Source organism: Corythoichthys intestinalis, chromosome 14 (genome assembly GCF_030265065.1).
Source record: "Corythoichthys intestinalis isolate RoL2023-P3 chromosome 14, ASM3026506v1, whole genome shotgun sequence".
NCBI classification, from domain to species: domain Eukaryota; kingdom Metazoa; phylum Chordata; class Actinopteri; order Syngnathiformes; family Syngnathidae; genus Corythoichthys; species Corythoichthys intestinalis.
Window position 1 is genome coordinate 18,293,939 of NC_080408.1, and position 24,523 is coordinate 18,318,461.

At 39.1% G+C, this 24,523-nt stretch overlaps 2 protein-coding genes across 3 annotated transcripts; one reads left to right on the forward strand and one right to left on the reverse strand.

Moving 5' to 3' along the window:
- The first annotated feature begins 236 nt into the window (after nt 1-236).
- Nucleotides 237-19,600, forward strand: eif2b5 (eukaryotic translation initiation factor 2B, subunit 5 epsilon). The gene is made up of 16 exons (XM_057857843.1): nt 237-494; nt 700-824; nt 908-1,093; nt 3,361-3,538; nt 4,090-4,170; nt 4,259-4,336; nt 4,696-5,008; nt 5,089-5,234; nt 5,368-5,509; nt 5,580-5,681; nt 5,772-5,873; nt 10,676-10,766; nt 10,837-10,960; nt 12,432-12,557; nt 12,643-12,753; nt 14,831-19,600. The coding sequence occupies exons 1-16, from the start codon at nt 348-350 to the stop codon at nt 14,891-14,893; spliced, it is 2,115 nt and encodes a 704-aa protein (XP_057713826.1). The 5' UTR covers nt 237-347; the 3' UTR covers nt 14,894-19,600.
- mul3 (mitochondrial E3 ubiquitin protein ligase 3) lies at nt 15,319-21,649 on the reverse strand. Of its 2 annotated transcripts, none has more exons than XM_057857846.1 (4): nt 21,369-21,649; nt 19,193-19,277; nt 18,925-19,045; nt 15,319-18,268 (listed from the first exon to the last, which is right to left on the reverse strand). In XM_057857846.1, the coding sequence occupies exons 1-4, from the start codon at nt 21,483-21,485 to the stop codon at nt 17,782-17,784; spliced, it is 810 nt and encodes a 269-aa protein (XP_057713829.1). In that variant the 5' UTR covers nt 21,486-21,649; the 3' UTR covers nt 15,319-17,781. The 2 variants fall into 2 exon arrangements, with proteins under 2 accessions (XP_057713829.1, XP_057713828.1); XM_057857845.1 differs by having other exon boundaries at nt 19,193-19,280.
- Between the last annotated feature and the right edge of the window lie 2,874 nt (nt 21,650-24,523).

A 24,523-nucleotide genomic window follows, 5' to 3' on the forward strand; every position in this document is an offset into this window, starting at 1 on the left:
TTTATTTATAATTTATTTGTTTTGCTATTTGTAACTGCCATTTGTAATAGTACCAACAGTATTTATTAATGATTTAGTGGAGGTTTTTGGGCTGTGGAACGAATAAATGGAATTATAATGTATTCTATTGGGGAAGTCCTGCTCGACATACGACCTTTTTGACTTACAAACAAGGTCCTGGAACGAATTAACTTCGTATGTATATGTACCACGGTTATTTATAAAGGTTGAACAGTTACCTAGTGTTGCTTTAACAGTAGAGCACGCACTTGCGTGTACAAATTATTCCCTCTCGGCTACCGTAGCGAATTCTGACGCCATCGTTGATTCAGTGTAGTTATTCGAGCATGGCTACCAGTAAAGGAGGAAAACAGAGAATTTCAGGCAGAAAAGGTGGCTGCGAGCAAGATGAAGAAGAGCCCCAGCTGCAGGCCGTTTTGGTCGCTGACAGTTTCAACCGCAAGTTTTTCCCTGTGACAAAAGATCAGCCACGGGTAAAAGCACCGATCCTAGCTAACATTGTTGTTACCAGCTGCTAACAACGCTGTGAACTGTTACATGGCTTCTTGCTTCCATTACAGTAGTGTGTACATATTTGCTCATTGACAAATATCGTATAACAGTGCCAGATTTGGTTTATGGGGTTTCATTGTTCGTCTTACGGTGACTAATTAAGAAAATGTCCAACTTTGGTGATAGGCTTTGTTGCCACTATGTAATGTTGCTATTATCGACTACACTTTGGAGTTCCTCACTTCTACGGGAGTCCAGGAAACGTTTGTGTTTTGCTGTTGGATGGCTGGACAAATTAAGGAACACTTACAGTGAGTGTCAATATTAACACTATGTTAGAGCTGAACTACGAGTTCTCAGTCATGTTCCTTCAATCTTGCTTTGTATATGGTAGGAAGTCTAAATGGTGTCGACCGACCTCTCCGAATACAGTACACATCATTACCTCAGACCTGTACAGATCCCTAGGAGACGTGCTCAGGGACGTGGATGCAAAGTCTCTTGTACGATCAGATTTCTTGTTGGTGTATGGAGATGTGGTGTCCAATATTGACATCAGCCAGGCACTGCTGGAACACAGGTAAGATCTACTTAGAAATGGAACCTTTTTATTTTATTCAACTTTGATTCAATTCACCTGGTAAGATAGTGGAGAAATCTGATAGAGTGGTGTCAAAGGTTCGATACAGTAACATGGGTGGTCATCGAAATGAAAGGTTTACTATTAAGTAGGGATGTCACCGATCCGATCACGTAATCGGAAATCTGGCTGATCCGGGCATTTTTCAGAGGGTCGGAATCGGGTGAAAAGGATCGTGTTTATAATTTAAAAAATATATATTAAAAACATTTTTTTAGTTGGCTAAAAAGAAACAAAATAATCCAGATACATGGTAACAAAAGTAACAAAAATATATCCATTTCATACTCTGCAACAAAAGGGGAAAAAGTAGTACTGTGACAGTACTGTTAGGAACTTTTGTCCAAATATTTAAAAAAACAAAACAAAACAAAAAATGGTTTTATTTCTTTTCCCCCCCGTATTGGATCGTGGGTCTGTTTCGGCAGATTCTCAAAATCAGGTGACTCGGACTCGGGTGCAAAAATTTGCGATTGGAACATCCCTAATATTAAGTATACTTAATGTTTTTGATATAGCTGCACCATTCAACATATTTTACAACTATTCAGGTGTGCTACAATGGAAATGTATGTATTGTATTGTATACAAAAAGGTAGTATGTGCAACCCACCAGAAAGAATCTTGTTTAATGAATTAAGAAAAAAAAAATCCAGATATTTATTTTTCTGATTGTAATAGTTAAGAAAAAAGGTACTGAAAAGAACACCGGCACTATTTTAGCCAATCAAATGTGATTATCCCAGTTGGCCCTCCTCATGTTCCATTATGAAATGCACCTGTACTGGTACGTCTGTACGTCACAGAATTCAGTGTCATTTTTGTGTGTCTGTGTTTAAAGATTATTTTCTCATCAGAGATCTAAGAAATTCAGCATTTGCAATTTTGCATACTGAAATTAGAGTTGTCCGATAATGACTTTTAAACCGATGACCAATATCCTGGAATTGTCCAACTCCGAAAATCCGATATCAATATAGGCAGTCGTGGATTTACCATATTATGGCGAATTGTATTATGATGCCTTACTGGATGCTTTAATACTGTCACGTGTCAATTTGAAAAGCAACTGGTAGTACAGCTTGCAAGCAATGAAATTATATCACCACATTTTACCATACCACAAATACGAAACGAAATATCTTCAATATACTACGTTATACTACGAACACAATATACTTCTAAACCTAGCAAACAGCAGAAGCACATGCCGCACTAAGTAGACATGACAGCACTGCCATATGCACTTGTACAGGGTGACCCAAAAAAAAGTTTACACTGCCATAATACAACTTAAATGCTATGTTTATTCATCTTAGAATTAGAATTTAATCACAAATTATAGATTATTGTAAAGAACATGTACAGTACACTCTATTTTTCAGTGTGTCCTCCCTTAAGTGTCACAACAGCCTCCACGCTTGACAGGTCTTCTTTATGTAGGATGCTGTCATCTTTTCCCAAGATCTAACAATGGACCTCTCCATGGCTGCCACAGAATTTTGTGGCTTCTTACAGGCACTGTCGTCCACAGTTGCCCAGATGCTATAATCCAGGGGATTGAGATCTGGACTCTGGGTGGCCTCATATCACCTTGTCAATCAACTTTTTGGTCCCCACAGATCGGGGACTTCCAGACCCAGGTTTTCGTGAGGCTGTTCCAGTATCTTTCAGCTTCTTTTTAACTTTGTAGACTGCACATCTGGATATTCTCAGATTTGCTGCAATCTCAGTAGGTGTCAGACCGGCACGCAGCAATTCAGGTACAGCTAAAGTTTTCCTCATTTTCAGCAGAAGCACAGGAATTGTAGAGACGAGAGATTACCAGCTGCATTGAGTGACCTTAAGCATGACAACCTATTTAGATATGTTTCAATGGCTTTTAAACAAGCAGTCAACTGAGTGTAAACTTTTTTTTGGGTCACCCTGTACTTAGCCCAAAACAGATAATGGAAAAACCCATGTCGATATTATCAGATATCATTTTTAAATGCTTTTATTGACAACCCTAACTTAAATATTTAAAATAACCTACTTTCCCATGAAGACATTTTTAGGTGTTGCCTGTTGCTTTAATTGTACTGAGGCAGTGATGCGTTCATGTGCCACTTGAGGTTGCTTGTGCTAGGCTAGGCAACCTTTTCAAATCGGTGATCTCATGAAATTTTCACGTGTATGATGTGACTTTTAAATTTCATATGTTTTAGGCAGCGCCGAAAGATTGATAAGAACATCTCCGTGATGACAATGCTCTTTAAGGAATCGTCGCCGGGTCACAAGTCTCGATGTGAGGAAGACGATGTGATCGTTGCTATGGACAGCAAGAGTCAGAGAGTTTTACACTACCAGAAGACACAGACCTTAAAGAAGCTTCATTTTCCCATGGTAATTAAATTTTTAAATCGGGTTTCACAAGCAGTTATCATTTGTAGAGCAATATTTAGACTATAACGTGCATTTATAATCCAGATGGGCCTTCATATGAAAATAAATTAGTTTACTGGTGGTGCGCGTTATAGTCTGAATATAAATGATTATAAATATAAATATGGTGTATGGAAAAATTTGAGGCAGCATTTATATGGGTTCGCAATCATGTTGACCCTTTGAGGGAAGCTATAATTATGTTGTGGTCTGTGACAAAAATTAGTTTGACACCCCTGCATTATATGGCACCATACAGCTTAAAACCATTGCAAACTAAAAACAAAAAAATACTATATTAACTAAAACAGCATTATTGTTCTTGGGCAAAGGCAAATCCTTTTGTACAGCATTTGTGCTGGATATCATTCGATCGATCTGAATCTTGTGGGCAGTTTGTGTACAGTATTTCAATGGGCACAGAACAGAACTGTTTTCACACATGCTTCTGTGATAATGTAAATTTCTCTCTCAAAAAATGTGCAGTAACAAAGTTACTGATTCATCCCCAGAACATTTTCCACAGTGGAAGCGAAGAGTTTGAAATCAGACACGATCTCCTTGACTGCCACATCAGTATCTGCTCACCACAGGTTGGAATCATTCCTATTCAAGACCTTTTCTGTTGAAAGCATGGTTTCAAAAGACAGAAAATGAACATTTCTTTGCCTTACATTTTAGGTTGCCGAGCTCTTCACAGATAATTTTGATTATCAAACAAGGAATGACTTTGTGAGGGGGATTTTGGTCAATGAAGAGGTAATAAACAACAATTGTGTGCATGCATGGGATCTTGGAAACATCCTATTGTAAGGTCTTGCCCCTCATTTGTCATGTTTGTGGATCCACCTTACTTAAGACTAGAAAACATATGTATGTATTTATATATGCATACACACATACAAAGATCGGACATTTACAAACACTGAGCGATGCCAGTTTTTCAAAATAATACCGCAATATTTTTGCCAAAGATGATCACACAGTACTGTAAGAAATGGATATCAGCTAATTCCTAGTATCGGAAATAAATGCACACTTATAGTGACCAAAACAATCTGTATTGATACAATATTGTGAGAAGAAATATCCAAAAAGTTTTTTTCACTCCCCCTCAGATCCTGGGAAATCAGATACACATGCATGTCAGCCGCGATGGTTATGGTGCTCGAGTCTCCAACTTGCTCATGTACGATTCGGTTTCGTCTGATTTGGTGAGGCGTTGGGTCTACCCTCTCACACCCGAGACTAATTTTACGGACCAGAAAAAATGGAGCTACATTTACTCCTGCCACAATGTCTACCGTGGGTCAGGGGTCAGCCTTGGCCACCGCAGCCAGATGGAGGAGAATGTACTCATTGGCTGTGACACCAGCATTGGGACCAACTGTTACATCTCCAACACTGTCATCGGTAACAACTGCTTCATAGGTGAGTTCACTGGAAAGGCCTCACTGGAAAATAGGTTTGTATAATACAGTATATAATATGAAAATATTTGTGTGCATCAGGTGACAATGTAACTCTGGACCACGCCTACATCTGGAACAATGTTCAAATTGGGTGTAATGTGGTGATTAGTCATTCTGTAGTCTGTGACAAGGCTGAAGTCAAAGAAGGCGTCATTCTTAATAAACAGTGCGTCCTGGCGTACAATGTAAGCAATGACTGTATTGTCCTGATTGTCGATCTTTGCGCTACAAACACAGGCCCTCCAAAAGAACTTTTGTGTATTAGTTTGAAATATTTTAGCCAAAAAAGGAGCAAAATTCTTAAATCTTGTTTTCAAGGTGGTGATTGGGCCACATATCTCTGTGCCTGAGGGCACTGTGGTCTCTATGCATTATCCAGCAGAAGAGGATGAAGATGACGACGAATTTCTTAGTGATGACACAACAGTGGGACAGAGCAAAGACAAAATCAAACAGAAAGGTGTGTATTGGGGTAAAAAAAGGCTATTTTAGCTAGAGTAGAAGGGAGGTGCCATTTGTTTGTTTTGCAGCGTTTGACCCTGCTGTAGTTGGAGCAGAGGGACAGGGATACATCTGGAAAGCCAGCAGCCTGGACGACACCGATGATGAAGAGTTGTCACATTGCCTCTGGGGTAGGTCAACAACCATCTTTTTAAAACTTATAGTTCACGAAGTGACTCTTCCCTCAATGCTGCAGTCTCAACACTTTCTTTACACCCAAGGCTTGACCTTAAACCACTGTATAGACAGCGAAAGTGAGGACAGCGAACCCGATGGTCCTGATGATCCAGTGATTCCCTCCCCTGAATTGGATGACGCTAAAGGTGAGGTTTTTTTTTAACCTTTTTGCAGAATTGGAGGGCATTTTTTGGCTTAGAAACAATCTTGAAAAATTATTCTTTATCTTTCTGGTTTTCTACTACATATTCATCTGTAATAGGTCACTAAGGCTACGTTCATACTACAGGTCTTAATGCACGAATCCGATTTTTTCGTGTTTTTCCGACTCAAGTGAGGCATTAACTTGACGGTCTGAACGTGACAAGTCGCATTGAACTGGACCATTTCAAATCCGATCTGGGTCACTTTCGTATGTGGTTCAAATCCGATCTGGGCCACATTTTTCCAGACTGTCGCAGCGGTCTGTACTGTCCAGTCTCCGGAATCGGAATTCATGCACTAATTACGTCAGCAAACAGCAAGAGGCACGAAGGACGGCAGTGATGCAGGCATTAGCGCCTAGCTTGAACTCTGCTTTTAAGCACGAAGCGGGCTTGACCACAGTCATAAAAAAAATAAAATGAAGAAAAGGATAACCCTGTCAATTTTCGATTTTAATTCTGTGCGCCGAATGAGCAATATTTCATTATTGCACACATGGCCGAGTCGGGGCAAACTGACGCACCCACGCCATTTCACGCACACACGTCAAGGCTTATGTGTGTGCGTGTATGCGTTCTATCAGTCCATATAAACTTTGAAAATAAAACTAAACGTGGATTATTAATGTCTGTTATATGTGTCCTCTTTTTAACGAGCAAAATATGATAATCCCTGGAATGACGGATGACAGCCAACATGTGTGGTCATTTGTTTTGATGCTTCTGCGCATGCGGGTCGTCTTGCTCGGACTGCGAATTAGTGCACATGCATAATACTTGAATGGTCTCAATGGACAAAGGCAGTCTGAACGGGCATGCAAAAAAAAACAGATATGACAAAAAATCGGATTTGTGCATTAAGACCTGTAGTATGAACGTAGCCTAACTGTCAAAGCTTTGGAATAGCTTGTCTTGCAGATCAATGGTTAAATAAAAGTTTTATTGACATTGTTTATTTGATATTTACAATATTTGGCATAATCATTGCAACAGGATGGCAAGTAACAGTTGCAAATCCACACTAATGTTAGCTTATTCTCAAGAGTAGAAGCTAGCTGTTAACCTAGCTTTTCTTGCTGACCAAAAGTACAAACATACTTACTAAAAATAAATAAGCCAAGGCAAGGAGTCTTACTTTTGTAATCAAAAACATTTATTTGAATCTCAATCAGACTGTCCTGCCAAAGGTTTCAAATAAACAATAAATTTTGATCAATGCATTGCAGTGTTGCACTAAATAAAGTGTTGACGTCAGCCCCACCCACTTTTGGTTTAGGCCCTGTCCATTTCTAGTACAAATACAGATAATTTAGATGGTTAAGCAGATACAGAAACAGTGTATCACAAATGTGAGTGCATCCCTCGCATTTCTGCAGACATTTAAGTATATCTTTTCATGGGACAACACTGACCAAATGACACTTTGACACAATGAAAAGTAGTCTGTGTGCAGCTTATATAATATAGTTAATTTATTTTCCCCCTCAAAATAACTCAAAATATAGCCATTCATATCTAAACCCCTGGCTACAAAAGTGCGTACACCCCTTAGAAACTATGTACATCCCTAAATGTCCAAATTGAGTACTGCTTGTCATTTTCCCTCCAAAATGTCATGTGACTCATTACAGGAGTGCTATCAGCATTGCTTTAGAGATTGAAGAGGTGGGGGGTCAGCCTTTTAGTGCTCAGACCATACGCCGCACTCTACATCAAATTGGTGTGAACAGCTGTCACCCACTAACAGGCTGACCCCCCACCTCTTCAATCTCTGCAGCGATGCTGACAGCACTCCATTAACGAGTCACATGACATTTTGGAGGGAAAGTTACAAGCAGTAGTCAGTTTGGACATTAAGGGATGTACATAGTTTTTAAGGGGTGTACTCACTTTTGTTGCCAGGGGTTCAGATATTAATGGCTATATTTTGAGTTATTTTGTGGGGAAAATAAATTAACTCTATTATATAAGCTGCACACTAACTACTTTTCATTGTGTCAAAGTGTCATTTTGTCAGTGTTGTCCCATGAAAAGATATACTTAAATATCTGCAGAAATGCAAGGGGTGTACTCACTTTTGTGATACACTGTAGTGGTGTACTCGCTCATCCTTACTTTGAGCACACCTCAGATCTTCGGGTACAGTGGTACCTCTACTTACGAATTTAATTGGTTCAAGGACCTGGTTTGTAAGTCGAAATGGTTGCATGTCAAGCAGGATTTTCCCATAAGTATACTTTATAATACGATTAATTCGTTCCAAAGCCCAAAAACCTATGCTAAATCCTTAATATGTACTGCAGGTACAAATACTAATAGCAATTACCCATAGCAAAACAAATAAATTATAAATAGAAATCGAAATAATAATAATATAATACAGTATATGTAATAATACATTAATGTAACGAATCGGGTTCTAATGTGGCAGTTGTGTTTTGCATGCTGTTCCTGAACGCACCGTGTGACTCACGCAAGAGTGAGAGAGGTATGGAAGGGGGGGAAGTTTTTACTTTCTCTTTTCATTTTCTGATGTTGTCGGCGGGGTGGTGGACCGGGGAGCCGCATTGTCTAGTCATTTCACTCACATGCACACCACGCTCATATTTTTCTATTAATACCTTCTTAATTTCAGTGGTAAGGGTCACCTTTTTCCCTTTTTGACCGCCTGCCATAACCTTGCTGGGACCCGTGTTGGTTTCTCTTAGAAGAAAATCTGCCATGCAGTCGTCTTGCAGGAAAACAATGAAATTGCGACGCTGTCAAAAATAGTCATATTTCGAGCATGTCGTCACATCTTGAGCCAAATGACGAGTCAGATGTTGAAAGGATGATGTCGATGTGATCGTATGTTGAAGTACCACTGTACTTTTGTTCCACAGTTGAGGAGCATAATAATTGAATGCTGCCTCACCCTGCTTGGTCCTTGTTCTTGGAGCACACAACAAACCTGGTCCTGATGACCAAAGGCACATGTGTCAAACCAGTCCTCAAAGGGCCGGTGTGGGTTTTGTTCAAACCCATCAAGAGGACAGCCTTTCACCAATCTGGTGTCTCAGGTGCTGCTTATTTTAGCAAAAGCCTCATTGGTTGAACTGTCTGTGCTGGATCTGTTGGAAAAAAGACCAGGACCCACTACGGCCCTTGGTGGAATCTGTTTGACACCCCTGACCTAAGGTGTCTGGATGTTTCATAGGAGCTAAGCAAATTTAGCATGTATTTCGCTCCAAGACCACTAAGTGTTTTGTAGACCGGCAGTAAGATTTTATAGTTTATCTTTTGACTCACCAGAAGCCAGTGTAGTGATTTCATGACTCGTGGTCCACTCTTCTTCTTTTTGTGACCACTCTGGCAGCACCATTTTGGATTACCTGTGGCGTCTTAAAAGGATCAACGGATAGAAAGACTTGTAGTTCTTAAAAGATAAAGGTTATTATTAGTTAAAATAACTGATATTGAAACCCATCTTGATATTTTCGTTTTTATACAATTTGTAAAATTAGTTTAACTATTAGGTCGCCACTGTTGTTGATGTTGCAGGGAGGTGACGTCACATGGTTACGCTGCCGGGCTTCCAGAGTCTGACTCTAGCAACATAAACATGTCATCTGTTCGACCCTTTCAATTTGAACCCGAGAGGAACATTAATGAGCATGACAGCGCTGTCGATATTTCACAAAACGAGCAGCAAAAGCAAAATGAACAGGAAAGAGGGGATGAGATGTGACGAGAGTAGGAAGAAAAAACTGTTCTGCCAAAATGTTCTACACAGGCGAAACATCTACGAAAGGCAAATTTGACAACCATAGTACTACCGTGTGCTTTCAGCTTGTTTTGTTTAGATGCGTACAGACAGAACATACTAAAGATGCCTTAAGAAAATACTTAAACCTAAAAATATCAAATAAGGGTGGTTTAAACGTGACTAATGTGGTGAACAGATCAACAATCTGCTTTAAAGCTACCACAAGAAAACACTATGCTTAAAAGTATGAGAGGGAAACACATGCAAAAAGTATTTATAGGCAACGAAAAGGTAATAAGACTCAGTAAAAACACAAATAATAAGTACTCACCGCTTTTAACCGATGAGCGCATGTGTTGGACGTCAAAGAAAGAATTGCAGTAACCCGGTAGTACGTATTTCTCGTGTGACAGTGACAATCTACGTCATCACCCCAAACGTATATAAAACATGGCGCCCTCGTAGGTCAAAACGTGTACTAAATTATCGATTTTTAAATCAATGGCAGTATTTTATGTGTTTCTAATAACATATTTTACAATTGTGGCTTATTAGAGCCTAAAAGTATTTAAGTCCGAGATGCCTTTTATTTTGTTTGTTTGTTTGTTTTTGTTATGACTTGTATATGGACTATTGCAATAGTCCAATCTACTAAAAATGAATGCATGAAAATTGTTACAAAAAACCATTTGGCCGATATTCTTTCTTTAGGACAAGAAAGCGAGCATATTGATAGCAAGCTCCTCAATTGATTCAAAATACGCCAGTAATCCAGGGATACTTCAACTGTCAAGCTGTGACTTGGCTATCGCGAGGCAAGGAATGGCATAGCCGAGGCTGCACATTGTTTTTTTTTTCAAGGCTTAAATTCTAAATAAATTGTGTTAAGGTGCTGTACCTGAAAAGGTTTGACTCAACACAAGCCTGTAAACATGATAACATGTCTATTTTCCTATTTTCTTGAGCAAGAAATCTAACACACTTATTGTAAACCTTGTAGTGTTCCAAAGAGAGGTGCTGGGTACACTACAAAGAGGCTTGGATGAGAATATCAGCTGTGACCACCTTGTGCTTGAAATCAACTCACTCAAGTAAGTTGGAATGTCCAAAGGAAATCTCGAAATACAATCAAGTATGACAATTTCTTAACTTTTGGTACAGATATGCCTACAACATAACTCTGCAGGAAGTGATGCAAATATTGACTGGAGTGTTGTTGGATCTCCCGTTTCAGCATCATAGCTCACAACTCACCGCCTCGCAATATGTTGCTGTTCTTCTGCCGGTAATGCTTCTTTTTTCAGGTGTAATTTAAAGGGTATGACAACACCTGGGGAAATGCTAATATTCCATGATTTATCCATCAACGCATGCCATGCCACTTTGTATAATTACACACATCGCAACACCAAGAAAATGATAGAAATTAGGTTGATTGTCAAGCTAAAAGGACCCGCCCCCGAGATGCCGGAAATCTAGCATATTGTGTGCGTGACGTCACTATAGGGAAACAACCGGTTCAGTGCTTAGTACTGAATGGCGGCGATGATGGCGGACAATTTTGTTTCTATTTGCAGCGACAAATCCGACGTAACGAACATTCTTCTAATGGTGACGAGGAGAGTTATGAACCTTTCTTTGGTGTTTTGGGTTATCAATTTGAGCCCAAACAAAAGCCAATGCAGCCTAATGAAAGGATCATTGAGGGGAGCAATCACACTGATGAAACACCGGCGGCAACAGAATCACCGAATGGTTTTTTTGCATTTCTTTTTGTGAAGCTGATACACCGTGACCGCAAAATAAAGTAATGTATAGAATAATTATCATTTAATATGCTATCATCGGTTTCGCTCTGCCAACCGACACAAATATGAATGGGATTAGAGGATTTGTTCTATATATTTTACGAGCGATAATTTATACATGTGTCCAGTCCTATATCCAATGCGTGGTATGTTTTTTATTATAAAAGATTACTCACTCTGGCCATTTTCCTCCTTTGCTTTGCCTGGGGTGGTGAGGTGGTCTCATCAGAGCCAGTCATCGTCCTCTTTCACCGGGCACCGCATCTGCTTTCAGCAGCAATTTCTTAGCAAAACCTGATTTCATTTGCCCTTAGTTCGTATAGCTTTCAGATGTAAAATGTGCACCACACAAAACTGTGCCGGAGGCTGGGTCTGCAAAATTAGCCCTCTTAGCACTGACGAACTTTACTCATTGTCTGCGTAGTTCAGCTCTTTTTCTCGCGTTTGGGAACTCATGGGTACTACATTGCGTCAAATGGCTATTTGTAAACTACATAGCATGACAGGTTTGAACCATTTTAGCGATTTTTTGATAAAACACGAACGGAACTCTCTCGTCGATAAACAACGATGGTACCTGCCTCGACCTTTATTTTCCTTGTTATGACGTCTCCGCCCCATTCGGCTGTTTCCGGAACACTTTCGGAAGTGTTCGTCATTTTCTATCTATTTTCGATAATTTCTCATTAATGTGATTGATTTTTTTGTTAACTTTATCAATATTTGTTATCTTGGCACATAACGGTTCTATTGATGTCTCACACCCCCTTTGCGTTTTCATACCCTTTAAGCTATACAGACCAAAGTACAGACATACCTCTTTTACTCAGCCAATGTGCATCTTGAACTTTGAGAAGCACTTTTAGCTTTAGCATTCACTATACAACTCAATCCACATAGTGCTTGATTAATAAGTGAATTTCTACTGTTTTGGGGCTCTTTTCCCAGTTATTAGAGAAATGGGCACCTGTGTTTAAGAATTACGTGAAGAGATCACAGGACCAGCTTGACTGCCTATCCGCTTTTGAGGAACACTTCCTGGAGCATGATAGTCACTGGGCTGCCATGTGCAAGGTAAGGCCCCTCTGCAAGACAGTATTCATGCTCACAAAGGCTAGGAGTACCAGGACATGAAAAGTTTTCTTTGGTTACCATCCAGATTCTTATGACTATGTACCAACTGGAGATCCTGGAGGAAGAGATGATCCTACGCTGGTTCACTCATAATGTCACATCTGACGAGAGTAAAAAGCTACGCAAAAACCAAGGGGTAAGTTGCGTGTGAATAGTTGTCTATTGGTACTTTGGCCAGTAAAGCACTGCCTCCTGGCCATTATCAGCCGGGATTGGCTCTAGACCCCCATTACTCTTGTGTGGAAAAGAAAAATAATGGATGAAAATTTTAAATGCAACCTATTGTGGGTTTTCATTTTTTCCCCCTCGCTTTTTCATGCATAAAATAATTCAAAAAGAATGTGACCTGAATGAAATTGTCATTTATGTGTTTTGATTGGTTTTGATTTGGTAAGTCAAATAAATGCAAGGGCCCTTCAGGGTGTCAAAATGAAGACCCAGAAAGTATTTTAAAAAAAGAAAGAAGAAGAAAGAAAAAGCAATCACGTTTCAACCATGTTACAAACTTATGTTAAACATTACTCATCGCCCTAACCCATCAAATAACTACACAATACAACACGACAAACAATACACCCTTACCAAAGATTAAATTGTAATTTTTGTTTGCATACAATGTGCTTAGCTAAATTGTTTCCAGAAATGTTTTATCCAAGATAAGAGAAAGGATGGGTAGGTACGTATTTAAAAAAAAAAAAAAAAAATGTTTTCCGGTGTTTTTTTGTACTTTTTTTCCCCCATTCAAAAGTAAGGGGTGGAACTGGGAAAAACAAATCTGATTATTGTGACTTCTGGACTATAAAGTGCATTATAAGCTGCACTGGCCAAATGTCACAAAATTTTGGAAATAAATCCGCGTACAGTGTATCGCAAAAGTGAGAACAACACTGACAATATGACACAATAAAAAGTAGTCTGTGTGCCGCTTATATAATAGAGTTGATTTATTTTTCCCTCAAAATATAGCCATTAATATCTAAACCCCTGGCAACAAAAGTGAGTACACCCCTTTGAAAAAACGTACATCCCTAAATGTCCAAATTGAGTACTGCTTGTCGTTTTCCCTCCAAAATGGCATATGACTCGTAACAGGAGTGCTGAGGAGTGCAATCTCTGCAGCAATGCTGACAGCACTCCTGTAACGAGTCACATGACATTTTGGAGGGAAAATGACAAGCAGTACTCAATTTGGGGATTTAGGGATGTACGTTTTTCGAAGGGGTGTACTCACATTTGTTGTCAGGGAGTTGGATATTAATGGCTATATTTTGAGTCATTTTGAGGGGAAAATACATTAACGCTATTATATAAGCTGCACACAGACTACTTTTCATTGTGTCAAAGTGTCATTTTTGTCAGCGTTGTCCCATGAAAAGATATACTTAAATATTTGCAGAAATGCGAGGGGTGTACTCACTTTTGTGATACACTGTAGCCTATATACCGTACCTGACTATAAGCCGCAGGTGTTCATATCTTAACATTAGATATTTACATATATGTTACACAAAAATATTTGATTGATCAAAAATACATTTATTAACCAGATAAACACGCATCAACATCACCAACTCATGTTGTCTGAATGCTTTAAAACAAACTTTAAAAAAAAACAGGTCACTACATTTGCAAATACATACAATCCACTGTACCTTGCCTTATAAACTTGAAGTGGATGAAATCCTCTTAAAAATGGTTAACAGCTAGCGCTAGGCCTTATATAGCAACTTTGTTGTAGCATACTGTGGCAATAAAGTCCTCTGAGTGCCAGTTGAAAAGAGCTAATCAACGCTAGCATCACATTCTCTTGTTGTAGCAAATAGTGGATGCCCATCCATTTAAAATTATTTTATTGTAGCAGCATATATTATCAGATGGAGCCATATTCATCTGTAAAATCCAGAATTTTTTAGCAAGTCTGATGAGCTTCTGGCGAGCTTTATCGGTGGTAGTGTATCAGCTGAGAGTTATGTCATGGCAAAATTTGGAGAGCCATTCTTTTATTATCAATTTCTGTTATATTTAACAAGAAAATATGAAGCTCGTTTAAAAAAATAAAAAAAAAATCCATGAATAAGCCGCTTCCTTTTAAAAGCCGCAGGGTAGAAATGCTGAGAAAAAAGTAGTGGCTTATAGTCTGAAAAATACGGTATATTTTCAGGTATTATCACCAAGCCATAATATGTACATTTGCCTTTCTTTCCTCTTTAAAGCTCCAGAAGTTCATCCAGTGGCTGAGGGAGGCTGAAGAATCATCAGACGAGAACGGGGAATAAGCAGCAATTTTAAATAGCCAAAAGTACACTAGGACAAACTTGACATTGAACCACACCTACGCCTCCATTGTTATCTATTCTGTACAACTGACATGCATCTCGAACTTGTGAATGCTGTGAATGGAACAAGCTTTCGGATTGTGTGTGTGTGTGCGTAGATGAAATTACAACGACCACACCACTGTTTATAACCTTTTTAACATAAACCAACCACACCTCATTAACCACTTCAAACAATCTGAGAGGTAGCACATTAAATGAATTACATTCTATCCAGTAAAAAAATAAAATATGTAAAATATGAAGGTAAATAATGTTCATCTCTCATTTGCTGTTGATGAAACCTTTATCCACAGTACATACAGTGGGGAGAACAAGTATTTGATACACTGCCGATTTTGCAGGTTTTCTCACTTGTAAGCCATGTAGAGGTCTGTAATTTGTATCATAAGTTCTCTTCAACTGTGAGGGACGGAATCTAATACAAAAATCCAGAAAATCACATTGTATAATTTTTAAATAATAAAATTGTATCTAACTGCATGAATAAGTATTTGATACATTACCAACTAGTAAATATATCGGCTCTCAGTTCTTTTTTAAGAACCCCTCCTGTTCTCCACTCATTACCAGAAGTAACTGCACCTGTTTGAACTTGTTACCTGTATAAAAGACACCTGTTCACATGCTCAAACAAACTCCAACCTCTCCACAATGGCCAAGACCAAAGAGCTGTGTAAGGACATCAGGGATAAAATAATAGAACTGCACAAGGCTGGGAAGGGCTACAGGACATCTGAAGTTTGCCACTGACCATCTGTATGATCCAGAGGAGCAGTGGGAGAAGGTCATGTGGTCGGATGAGACCAAAATGGAACTTTTTGGTCTAAACTCAGCTCGTCGTGTTTGGAGGAAAAAGAAGGATGAGTACAACCCGAAGAACACCATCCCAACCGTGAAACATGAAGGAGGAAACATCTTTTGGGGCTGCTTCTCTGCCAAGGGTACAGGACGACTGCACCGTATTGAGGGGAGGATGGATGGGGCTATGTATCGCCAGATCTTGGCTGACAACCTCCTTCCTTCAGTGAGAGCCCTGAAGATGGGTCGTGGCTGGGTCTTCCAGCATGACAACGACCCAAAGCACACAGCCAAGGCAACTAAAGAGTGGCTTTGTAAGAAGCATCTTAAGGTCCTGGAGTGGCCTAGCCATTCACCAGATCTGAACACGATAGAAAATCTATGGAGGGTGTTGATAGTCCGTGCTGCCCGGCAGCAGCCCCGAAACCTGAAGGCTCTGGAGAAGAACTGCATGGAGGAGTGGGCCAAAATCCCTGCTGCAGTGTGTGCAAACCTTGTCAAGGATTACAGGAAACGTTTGGTATCTGTAATAGCAAACAAAGGTTTCTGTACCAAATATTAAGTTAGATTTTTGTGATGTATTAAATACTTATTTCATGCAATTAAATGCAAATTTATTATTTAAAAATCATACGTGATTTTCTGTTTTTTTTTTGTATTAGATTTTGTCCCTCACAGTTGAAGAGAACTTATGATACAAATTACAGACCTCTAGATGCTTTGCAAGTGGGAAAACCAGCAAAATCGGCAGTGTATCAAATACTTGCTCTCCCCACTGTAACTGCAAACATTTCTAAATGATTAAAATGTACAGCATGTTGGCTCAAATAAGGTCCTAAATGATACAAAAGAAACATTCACATGGTCATTGAAGGATTTATGAACTGAATTGAATCCACAAGGGGATGGCCATGATTGAAAACCATGAATCTATGTGAAATTAATGGAGTCATCAAGTATCGGGACACTGAAAAGAACAAGCGTTGGTCCAACGCTATATTTTTGTCATGTTAGTAGAATTGTCCAATCATTCAGAAGCATAGCTCACACTCTAGTGTGAATTTCCTTAAAATGAAGATCTAAGATACAGTAACTAATTGATAAAGAGATGCAACTTGCACATTTTTAATCGAGTCATAGAAATCAAGGGCCGGCCAGAATGGGTTGTTTTCTGTTAATTGCCCTCATTTGAAGGAGGAGAAAGCTCTGCTGGGCTCAGTAACAGAGAACACAAAACGTTGGAGCAGTGTTACATCATCCCCAAAAGTGATAATACAAAAATACCTTAAGACTAAAAAGGACTTTTTAAAAAAATTTTTAAAAAAAAATTTTTTTTTTTAAGTATTGTCGTGAAGCTACAGTTAGATTATTTCACTGGAAAGAGAAAAGACCTTTTTGTAAAAGCTGGATTTTCAACAAAAGTATTATTTAAAACATTATTTCTGGTTATTTGTACAGTAATAAAGACGGCGATTTGTTCAAGGATTATTCGCTGATACCGAAGACATTTTTTTTAAATCCTAATTTCATTCCAGTTTTTTACATTATTGCTCTATTATTTTAGGAATAATGAAGCGTGTTGACTAACCTCAGAGAATTTCAATTTGTGTCCTTCGATATATAGCTTTTTAAAAATAATAATAATAATAATAAAAGGGAATTTTCTTTCCAGACGGAGGAGGAACACTTTAAATACAGTATGTGTATTTATGTATGTATGTGTTTATACAGTAGTTGATGAGGCATCTTTGAGTGAACTTCGAGTATATCGAATCTTGAGGCCGGGCCGAGTGCCCTCTTTTTTTGGAAATCAAAATATTTCTAGTATATACTGTAACTGACGTCACAGTTGTCACACAATGGCAGGGCTAATGAGTTCATTTTCTGTATTATGGTGTTATTATGGTATTATTGGTGAATACTTTTAGCAACAGCTAACGTGAAGGACATTTATACTAGGTGCGGTCTTCTCCTTTAAGAAATACAAATGTGAAACAAACTTGAGTCCAGAATAAGCTAGCCATCTATTAAGATCTATTATCTCGTTTTCCCAGAGTGTCACAAATAACACCAGCGAGTAAAGAGGCGCCAATGATGCCCGAAACGGTCGTTAGCATCTTCCACATACTAGCTGATTGCTCGTGCCGCTCGATGTAGCTCTTGTAGTCAGTGGGAATGAAAAGGTACTTCCGGCCGTCCTTTGGGGGCCTCAGCCTCCCGTGACCATCTTCCAGAACCACCTCCCCAAACACTGTCAGGTTGCTCCCCACCCGTAGCATCTCTTCGCTTTCCTCCATTGCCACCGCTCGCTCACCACTGATGCCCTGCAAGACTACGTTCACCAAGCCCTCTTCTGCTCGTCTTACTCTGTGGTAAACCCTCTCCAGAAAATACCCCGAGCCCTGTGAGGAGTCTTGCACTTGCACGTGGAAGTCAGAGATGTAGGAGCCAGGAGAGATAAGAGAAAAGGGCACAGAGTTGTTGGTTTCTCTCCTGTTGGTAGGCCGGGAGCTCCTGAAGATAATAGTAATGTTATCAGACAGTACATCTTCACAAGTTGAAATAATGAGTTAGATGGAATTTGAACATACTAGGGCTGCAGCTATCGATTATTTCAGTAGTCGATTAATCGATTTACTAGTTTGTCGAATAATCGAGTAATCGGATAAGAAACATGAAAAATGAAAATACCTGAGCTGAGCCTCAAACGGTATAAAAATAAATAAGGGTCTATGTTTGACAAAAGAACAATTGGCTAACTTACATAGCAAAAGTCCGCTAGCTTAAATGCTATAAAATGCTAACGTTTTTTTTTTTTTTTTAACAATGCTCTTAACAAATGGTTCAGACACATATTCCCACAAAAAACAGCTAAATATACTGATAAACAAAATTATGAATGCATTTAAAAAAAAAAAACAATAGCTCAAACAAAATCTTAGCTTATGTCTTAACATGGAGCAGCTGGATTCACCAATGTAAAATACAGCAGACTAGAGGGCAGTGTATCCACTCAAATCAATAAAACGGAATGCAAACACTTTCAAAATAAACCATTACAACGCCACAGTAATCAAACGAATACTCGAATCAACAAAATTTAATTCGAATCTTTTTTTCTAATCGAATACTCGAGTTAATCGATTAATCGTTGCAGCACTAGAACATACCATGTTTTAGAACTGGGATTCCAGTATTCCCCATGTTCCGCAACCTTTATCTTCTGTATCACACCATAGCATCTTGGGACAAATTGGCTGCCAAGTGGCTTTTCATCTGACTCAACCAAACCTTGAAAACATAAAACAACCAATCAGTTAAAGTTCAAGTCAAAATAATCAGTAATAAATTAAAAAAGGATAACTAAATTTCATTTTATAAAAGGGGGTAATAAGAGCAACATTAGTCAGGAAACACTACGGAAGTAGCCATTTTTACCTTCTACTGCGACATATTGCAGCCTCTTGTGAGGAGATGAATGTAGCACCATGGCCAAGTGGTGATCTGGTCGGAATACTGGTATCTGCTAAAAGTGAAATAAATAAATCAGTCACACCCAAGTCTGGTGCTCTGGCTCCCTTTCTTTAGACACGTAAAAAATCTTGGAGTAATATTTGATAACGGGCTCAACTTTGAAAAACGGATTAGTTTTGTTGTAAGAGCAAGTTTTCTCCAGCCCTGCCTCTTGGCCAAAGTGAAGTCTTAGCTGCCATGACATTAAAAAGTAATTCATGCCGTTATTAGCTCAAAGCTGGACTACTGCAATGTACTTTATTTTGGTCTCTTAAGTCCTCTATTTCGCATCAGCAACTTGCTCAGAATGCTGCTGCTCGATTTTTACTCGGTTTTACCATTTACCATATTACTGCCGTGCTATCATCCCTCCACTGGCTTCTAGTCTAATTTCAAACTTTTATTGTTTTTAATTATATTAACGGGCGGGCTCCTTCCAACTTGTAGATTTTAACGTTCCGTAATCCTGGCAGGGCTCTATGTTCATCTTTGTTCTTCTACAACTTCCAAAGTTGAGACTTGAACAGTGGGGTGATTGATGTTTTGCGGTTGTTGGCCCCTAAAATCTGCACCATCAGTAATATAGGCCTTTTTAAATATAGGTTAAAGACCCACTTTTTCAGACCAGCTTTTTCTCCTAACCAGGGTAGCCTGGTTTTCAGCAACGCCAGCTCTACGCAGGGGCAAGGGGGAGCAGTGCTCCCTTAAATAAATGTCTTGCCCCCTCAAATCAAAATTTTACAAGGTGAGAAAACACATTTTTAATATACTCACAAAATTCAGACAAGTTAACAGAATAATCTCCAGTAGTGCGGGGGGAAAAAATCCGCCGAAAAGGGGACATGTAGACGTATCAGTTCTCTCTCATCTTTCTTTAATTTGTGCCGGATCCTGCCGGAACAAGATCCAGCACCTCTTGATTTTGGCCTCCTGGGACTTATTTGGGCAGATCCTGCACCTCTCGTGTATAGAAAATAATAATAATGTAAAAACGTTTTTTAAAAATGTATTGTAATAGCCCCGAATGGGGGGAAAGAACTACAGGAGTCGTTGATGGGTTTCTCCACTTTAGTGTGGCAACAATAAGAAAACAAACAAATAACAGCGGACTGCCGCCACATTCGACAGCAAGCTTTTGCTCCTCGCCCGTCACCCCCTTCGTTTCCTACTACCTCACAGCTCTTCAGTCCCAGCGTCTCTTAATGGGACCGTGCATAGTTACAGACCTTACATTACAAAATGAGATAATAATATGCATAAATTCATTTACAGAACAAATCCCAAGAATTGCATGTTGAAACTCACAAAAAAGGGTCTGTTATTTATTGTGATCTGATTTTTTTTTATGTTTTACAAGTTAGACTGTACGTTACTGTAAGTCCCACCTGTGGTTATGTGGGGAAATTGCCCATACTGTGCAGAGTATAGCCTAAATAATTGTAAATTGTTGCCATAACATTTACACCATGGATATCTGAAATATAGCCTTGTAAATCCCACAGCATAGCAAGTGGGCATTTGCGTGTTGTTTTCAGCACCATTTTCTGCGTATGTTCCGGGACTTGTGCCTGTCTCGTCATCCCTGTGCTGTCATTTGTACTTTTCGTTCTGCGACCTTATGATTTGCAAATTAAGCACTGCTGTTAGCATGCAAATGAGTATGATGTGTACATGTACTGCCCCCTCATACATGCCTGTCTACAACCTGCCCTGGTTTTCAGGGTTTTAATGTGGTTGGATTTCATCTGTTTTATTTGATAAAACGACTTTTAGCGTGATGCATTGGGTTTTTTTTCTCTCAGTTTCATTGTATCGTACTTTCCTGCCTTATATTATCGTTGTTATATTAACATCAATGTCATCATTTTTGCTTTGTTGTAAAGCACTGTGAGGACTTAGCTTTTTGTAAAATATACATAAATATATTTGATTTGAGTCGCAGGTATTTAAAATCTCACGCCCCCCCTCCCATCAATGAAAGTTATTTACCACTGAAAACATACAAGTTTTATAAATTGAGAACCCTGTTGTGTTTTTCTTTTCTTTTTTTTTTTTATGAGAAAGAGAAGTTTTAAGTGGTCAATGAATGAGTTTCACTTACCTTCAGCTTCATCAGCTCCCTTTTCTTATCCTGATATAAATTATAAAAGAGGCCTGAACAGGCAAAACTGGAACCTACCCCAATTAAAATCAGAGGGCTTATCGGAAATTCACTCATTTCTGCACTCTAAAAACGCACGTACAACCACCACAAACCAGTGGCGTTAGTTTCTTAACTGTAAACAATTTAAAAAATCTAAATATTCCTGGCATATAACTAACAATAACTAAAATTATAATCGAAAGTACGCGTTGCGGAAGTGTTGAACAGAGGCTGGTGTTTTGGTAGTTTGATTCATTTCCTTGTTGAAATACGTCATATTTAACGCAGCCAATAGGAAAACGGCCCGCTGAATAGTGAATATAAATGACCACAAGATGGCAGCAGTTGTATGTTTAATTGAATCTGTATTAGTACTCATGGTTACTGTACTATAATATTATGTCATTTTCGTCCATGTCCAAGTCACTATCCTTTTACATCTTAACCAAACTCCAGCTTCTTTATATTCATCTTATTCTCTTGTTCCACTCTTGCTGGAATCCACATTTTTTTCAAATTGTAAAAGCAACGAATGAAATGGGCTTTTAAAGAAAAAAGTATTGCCCATCCACTTGGTTCCAAATTCATACTGTTGACTTCAATCAGAACTAGGGTTGCCACCTTTCAGAAATAGAAATAAGGGACGGCCCCCTCGCGCCCAAAGCCTTCTGGGCGAAAAAAAGGGACATCCGCAAAACTCCTAAAATGTATCGAAATGTATCTATTTTTAGATAAGAAAAATGTATGGTGCACTATGTGTGCATGGCAGTTTCCTTGCTGCAGATTGTTTTGTTTTTTTCTGCAGGTTATTGAAAACGAAGTTGTGAGTATCGTAATGAACATTTGTGTTGTCGGCACTGAATCCGGCCAAGTGATCCATTGACAAGCCAAATTTCTTAAAGAGCAAACGACAGGAGAAAAAAAGTCCTTAAATAGCATTATTATGTGAATTAGAATCATATTTTGAGACGATTCGACTATATACAACAATTTAGCAAAGCGCAGATGACGAGAAATTAGTTTTTTAATCTGTCGGTTAGCCACGCCTACCATTATAGGGCTTTAGCGTCCCCAACAGGTGGATGAGGTCAGCGGGGACTGGGCTCATCGGTTTAACTATTCAGCCCATTGAAGGGGGAATTATTCAGAACGAGGAGAACGCGACGAAGAAAGACGCAAAATGTCATTGTTTCAGTCTCTCTTCTCCAATATTTTTACAGGATATTCTTTTTATCCAAGTATTTTTCCCCAATAGCTATATAAATGGCTTGAAAAGGACCAGTCATCCCGTCGAGGGGGAACTATTCACAACGAGGAAAACGAGACGAAGAGAGCTGAAAAATGTCATTGTTTCTGTCTCTTTACTTAAATATTTTTACAGGATATTCTTTTTATCCAAGTATTTTCCCCAATTGCTAAATAAATGACATGGTCATGACAAATAACAGTCTTGTGCTAAATGGAATATGAAATAATAAAAATGCACTTATTCAGGACGACATGGCAAAATTACTCCATAATGGTCAAAACTGTCGACTTCACCTTTACTGTCGCACCTCCCGAACGATATTTTATGACACCTAAATTGGACATATGTCATTTCCCTTCCCCGGCTTCGTAGAATGTAAACAAACCAAGAGGCATGACAGCTAGCCGACATGCTAACCCGAACCGAGTGATGTTTCAAAGTCTTCGAAGCGGAAAATCACACATAACTAGCCCGGATTATTTTACATGACAACTGCGTTGTCGATTGTCTTTGCGGATTGGCAAACCGCCTGGCGGAGAGCAATTTTTTTGTTCCCCGGAGGAGGGCGGCTGCAGTTGTTGTGAAGCTAACGCGCAGCTAATGTGCATGAGGAGCTTTTTACATGCCTATCAATGATCAAACGTAAATAGTCCTTTATTTAAAGAAAGTTTGTGGTGTTTACTTTGTAATCGCTGTATTCATATTTGACATAATACAAAACGAGATGTTTACTCACTTCCTCGTAAGTCAAATGGTCCCACAGTAGTCGGACTTGTTTTGGCCAATATCCACGGTGAATGGGAACCTTTTGAAACTCCAAAAAGGCGCATACGCCTCTCCCTCTTACAGAATGATTTTTCTGCAGCCGTTTGGCTGGCGTGATGCGAAAAGTAAACGTATTAATCCACAAAATCAGCTAAATCCTTCGTCCTCATACACAACAGTACGCTGTATAGTGAAGAGGATGCCTTCACCCGTACACGTCACAGCGCCCTCCTCCTCAATGCAAGACCAAAGCCGGAAGTCACTCATTTTCGTGGCGCGGGATTAAAAAAACTAAATATATATAGCGATCGCTTCCACACACATCCAAGCGGTCCATATCATTCAGGAGCATAAAATACCGTGTGTATTATGAAATAAACATGCTTTTTCGTGTCACATGCACTTTAAGGGAATGTTCCAGGAGAGCTACAATTCCAGCAGCGGACTGGTCTGCATTCTCTATGAAGTCCAGCATTTTGTTGGTGAGCCCAGACTCTGGACTGAGGTACTGGACAGCAAGGGGAAGCATCTTCCTGCTCAATTTATTCGAGGCATCGGTCTATACGGAGAATGGGATGGGTGACGTTAAGATCTTGAGGACATCACCCACTCACTGCCTTTGGACCCAGGACTTGTTTCAATAGTGCCTCTTGCTTTGTTCTCCCCAAAGTCATTTTCTTCACCATTTTGGAATCACATAAAAATCTTCTGATTGAGCCTGTGTCCACAGTCAGCACTATTGTAGCTCTGGCTGGCTACGTTTTACTGTGTGGTATACCTGTGTCACCTCAGCTGCAGTAATTTAGAGGGTAGGAGTGGGATGATGTCAAATTCACTATCAATCAATCAATAGATCGTATATACTGCATCCGCAGCAGGACTATTTATTCAGTGTTTATTTGCTGTTAATCTATTAGGAATAATTCCAAATGAGGATCATTAGTTAGCGTAACAAAATGATATGTTCTTTATGGGTACATAAATTCATTCCATATTGATTGCTAATAAATGCATGTTTCAAAAAAAAAAAAAAAAAAAATATCAACATTCCTGAAAATAATCAACCATAGTAGCAACTGAAATAGCCTAGCTATGCTCC

Bases quoted from the DNA above. Each gene is read 5' to 3' on its own strand.
- eif2b5 (XM_057857843.1), top strand. From the start codon at position 348: ATGGCTACCAGTAAAGGAGGAAAACAGAGAATTTCAGGCAGAAAAGGT. The intron at 495-699 runs GTAAAAGCACCG...CTTTGGTGATAG, and splicing joins TGACAAAAGATCAGCCACGG to GCTTTGTTGCCACTATGTAA. The intron at 5,510-5,579 runs GTGTGTATTGGG...TTTGTTTTGCAG, and splicing joins AGACAAAATCAAACAGAAAG to CGTTTGACCCTGCTGTAGTT.
- mul3 (XM_057857845.1), bottom strand. From the start codon at position 21,485: ATGAGTGAATTTCCGATAAGCCCTCTGATTTTAATTGGGGTAGGTTCC. The intron at 19,281-21,368 runs GTAAGTGAAACT...TTTCACTTTTAG, and splicing joins GGGAGCTGATGAAGCTGAAG to CAGATACCAGTATTCCGACC. The intron at 19,046-19,192 runs GTAAAAATGGCT...TATGTTTTCAAG, and splicing joins GCAATATGTCGCAGTAGAAG to GTTTGGTTGAGTCAGATGAA.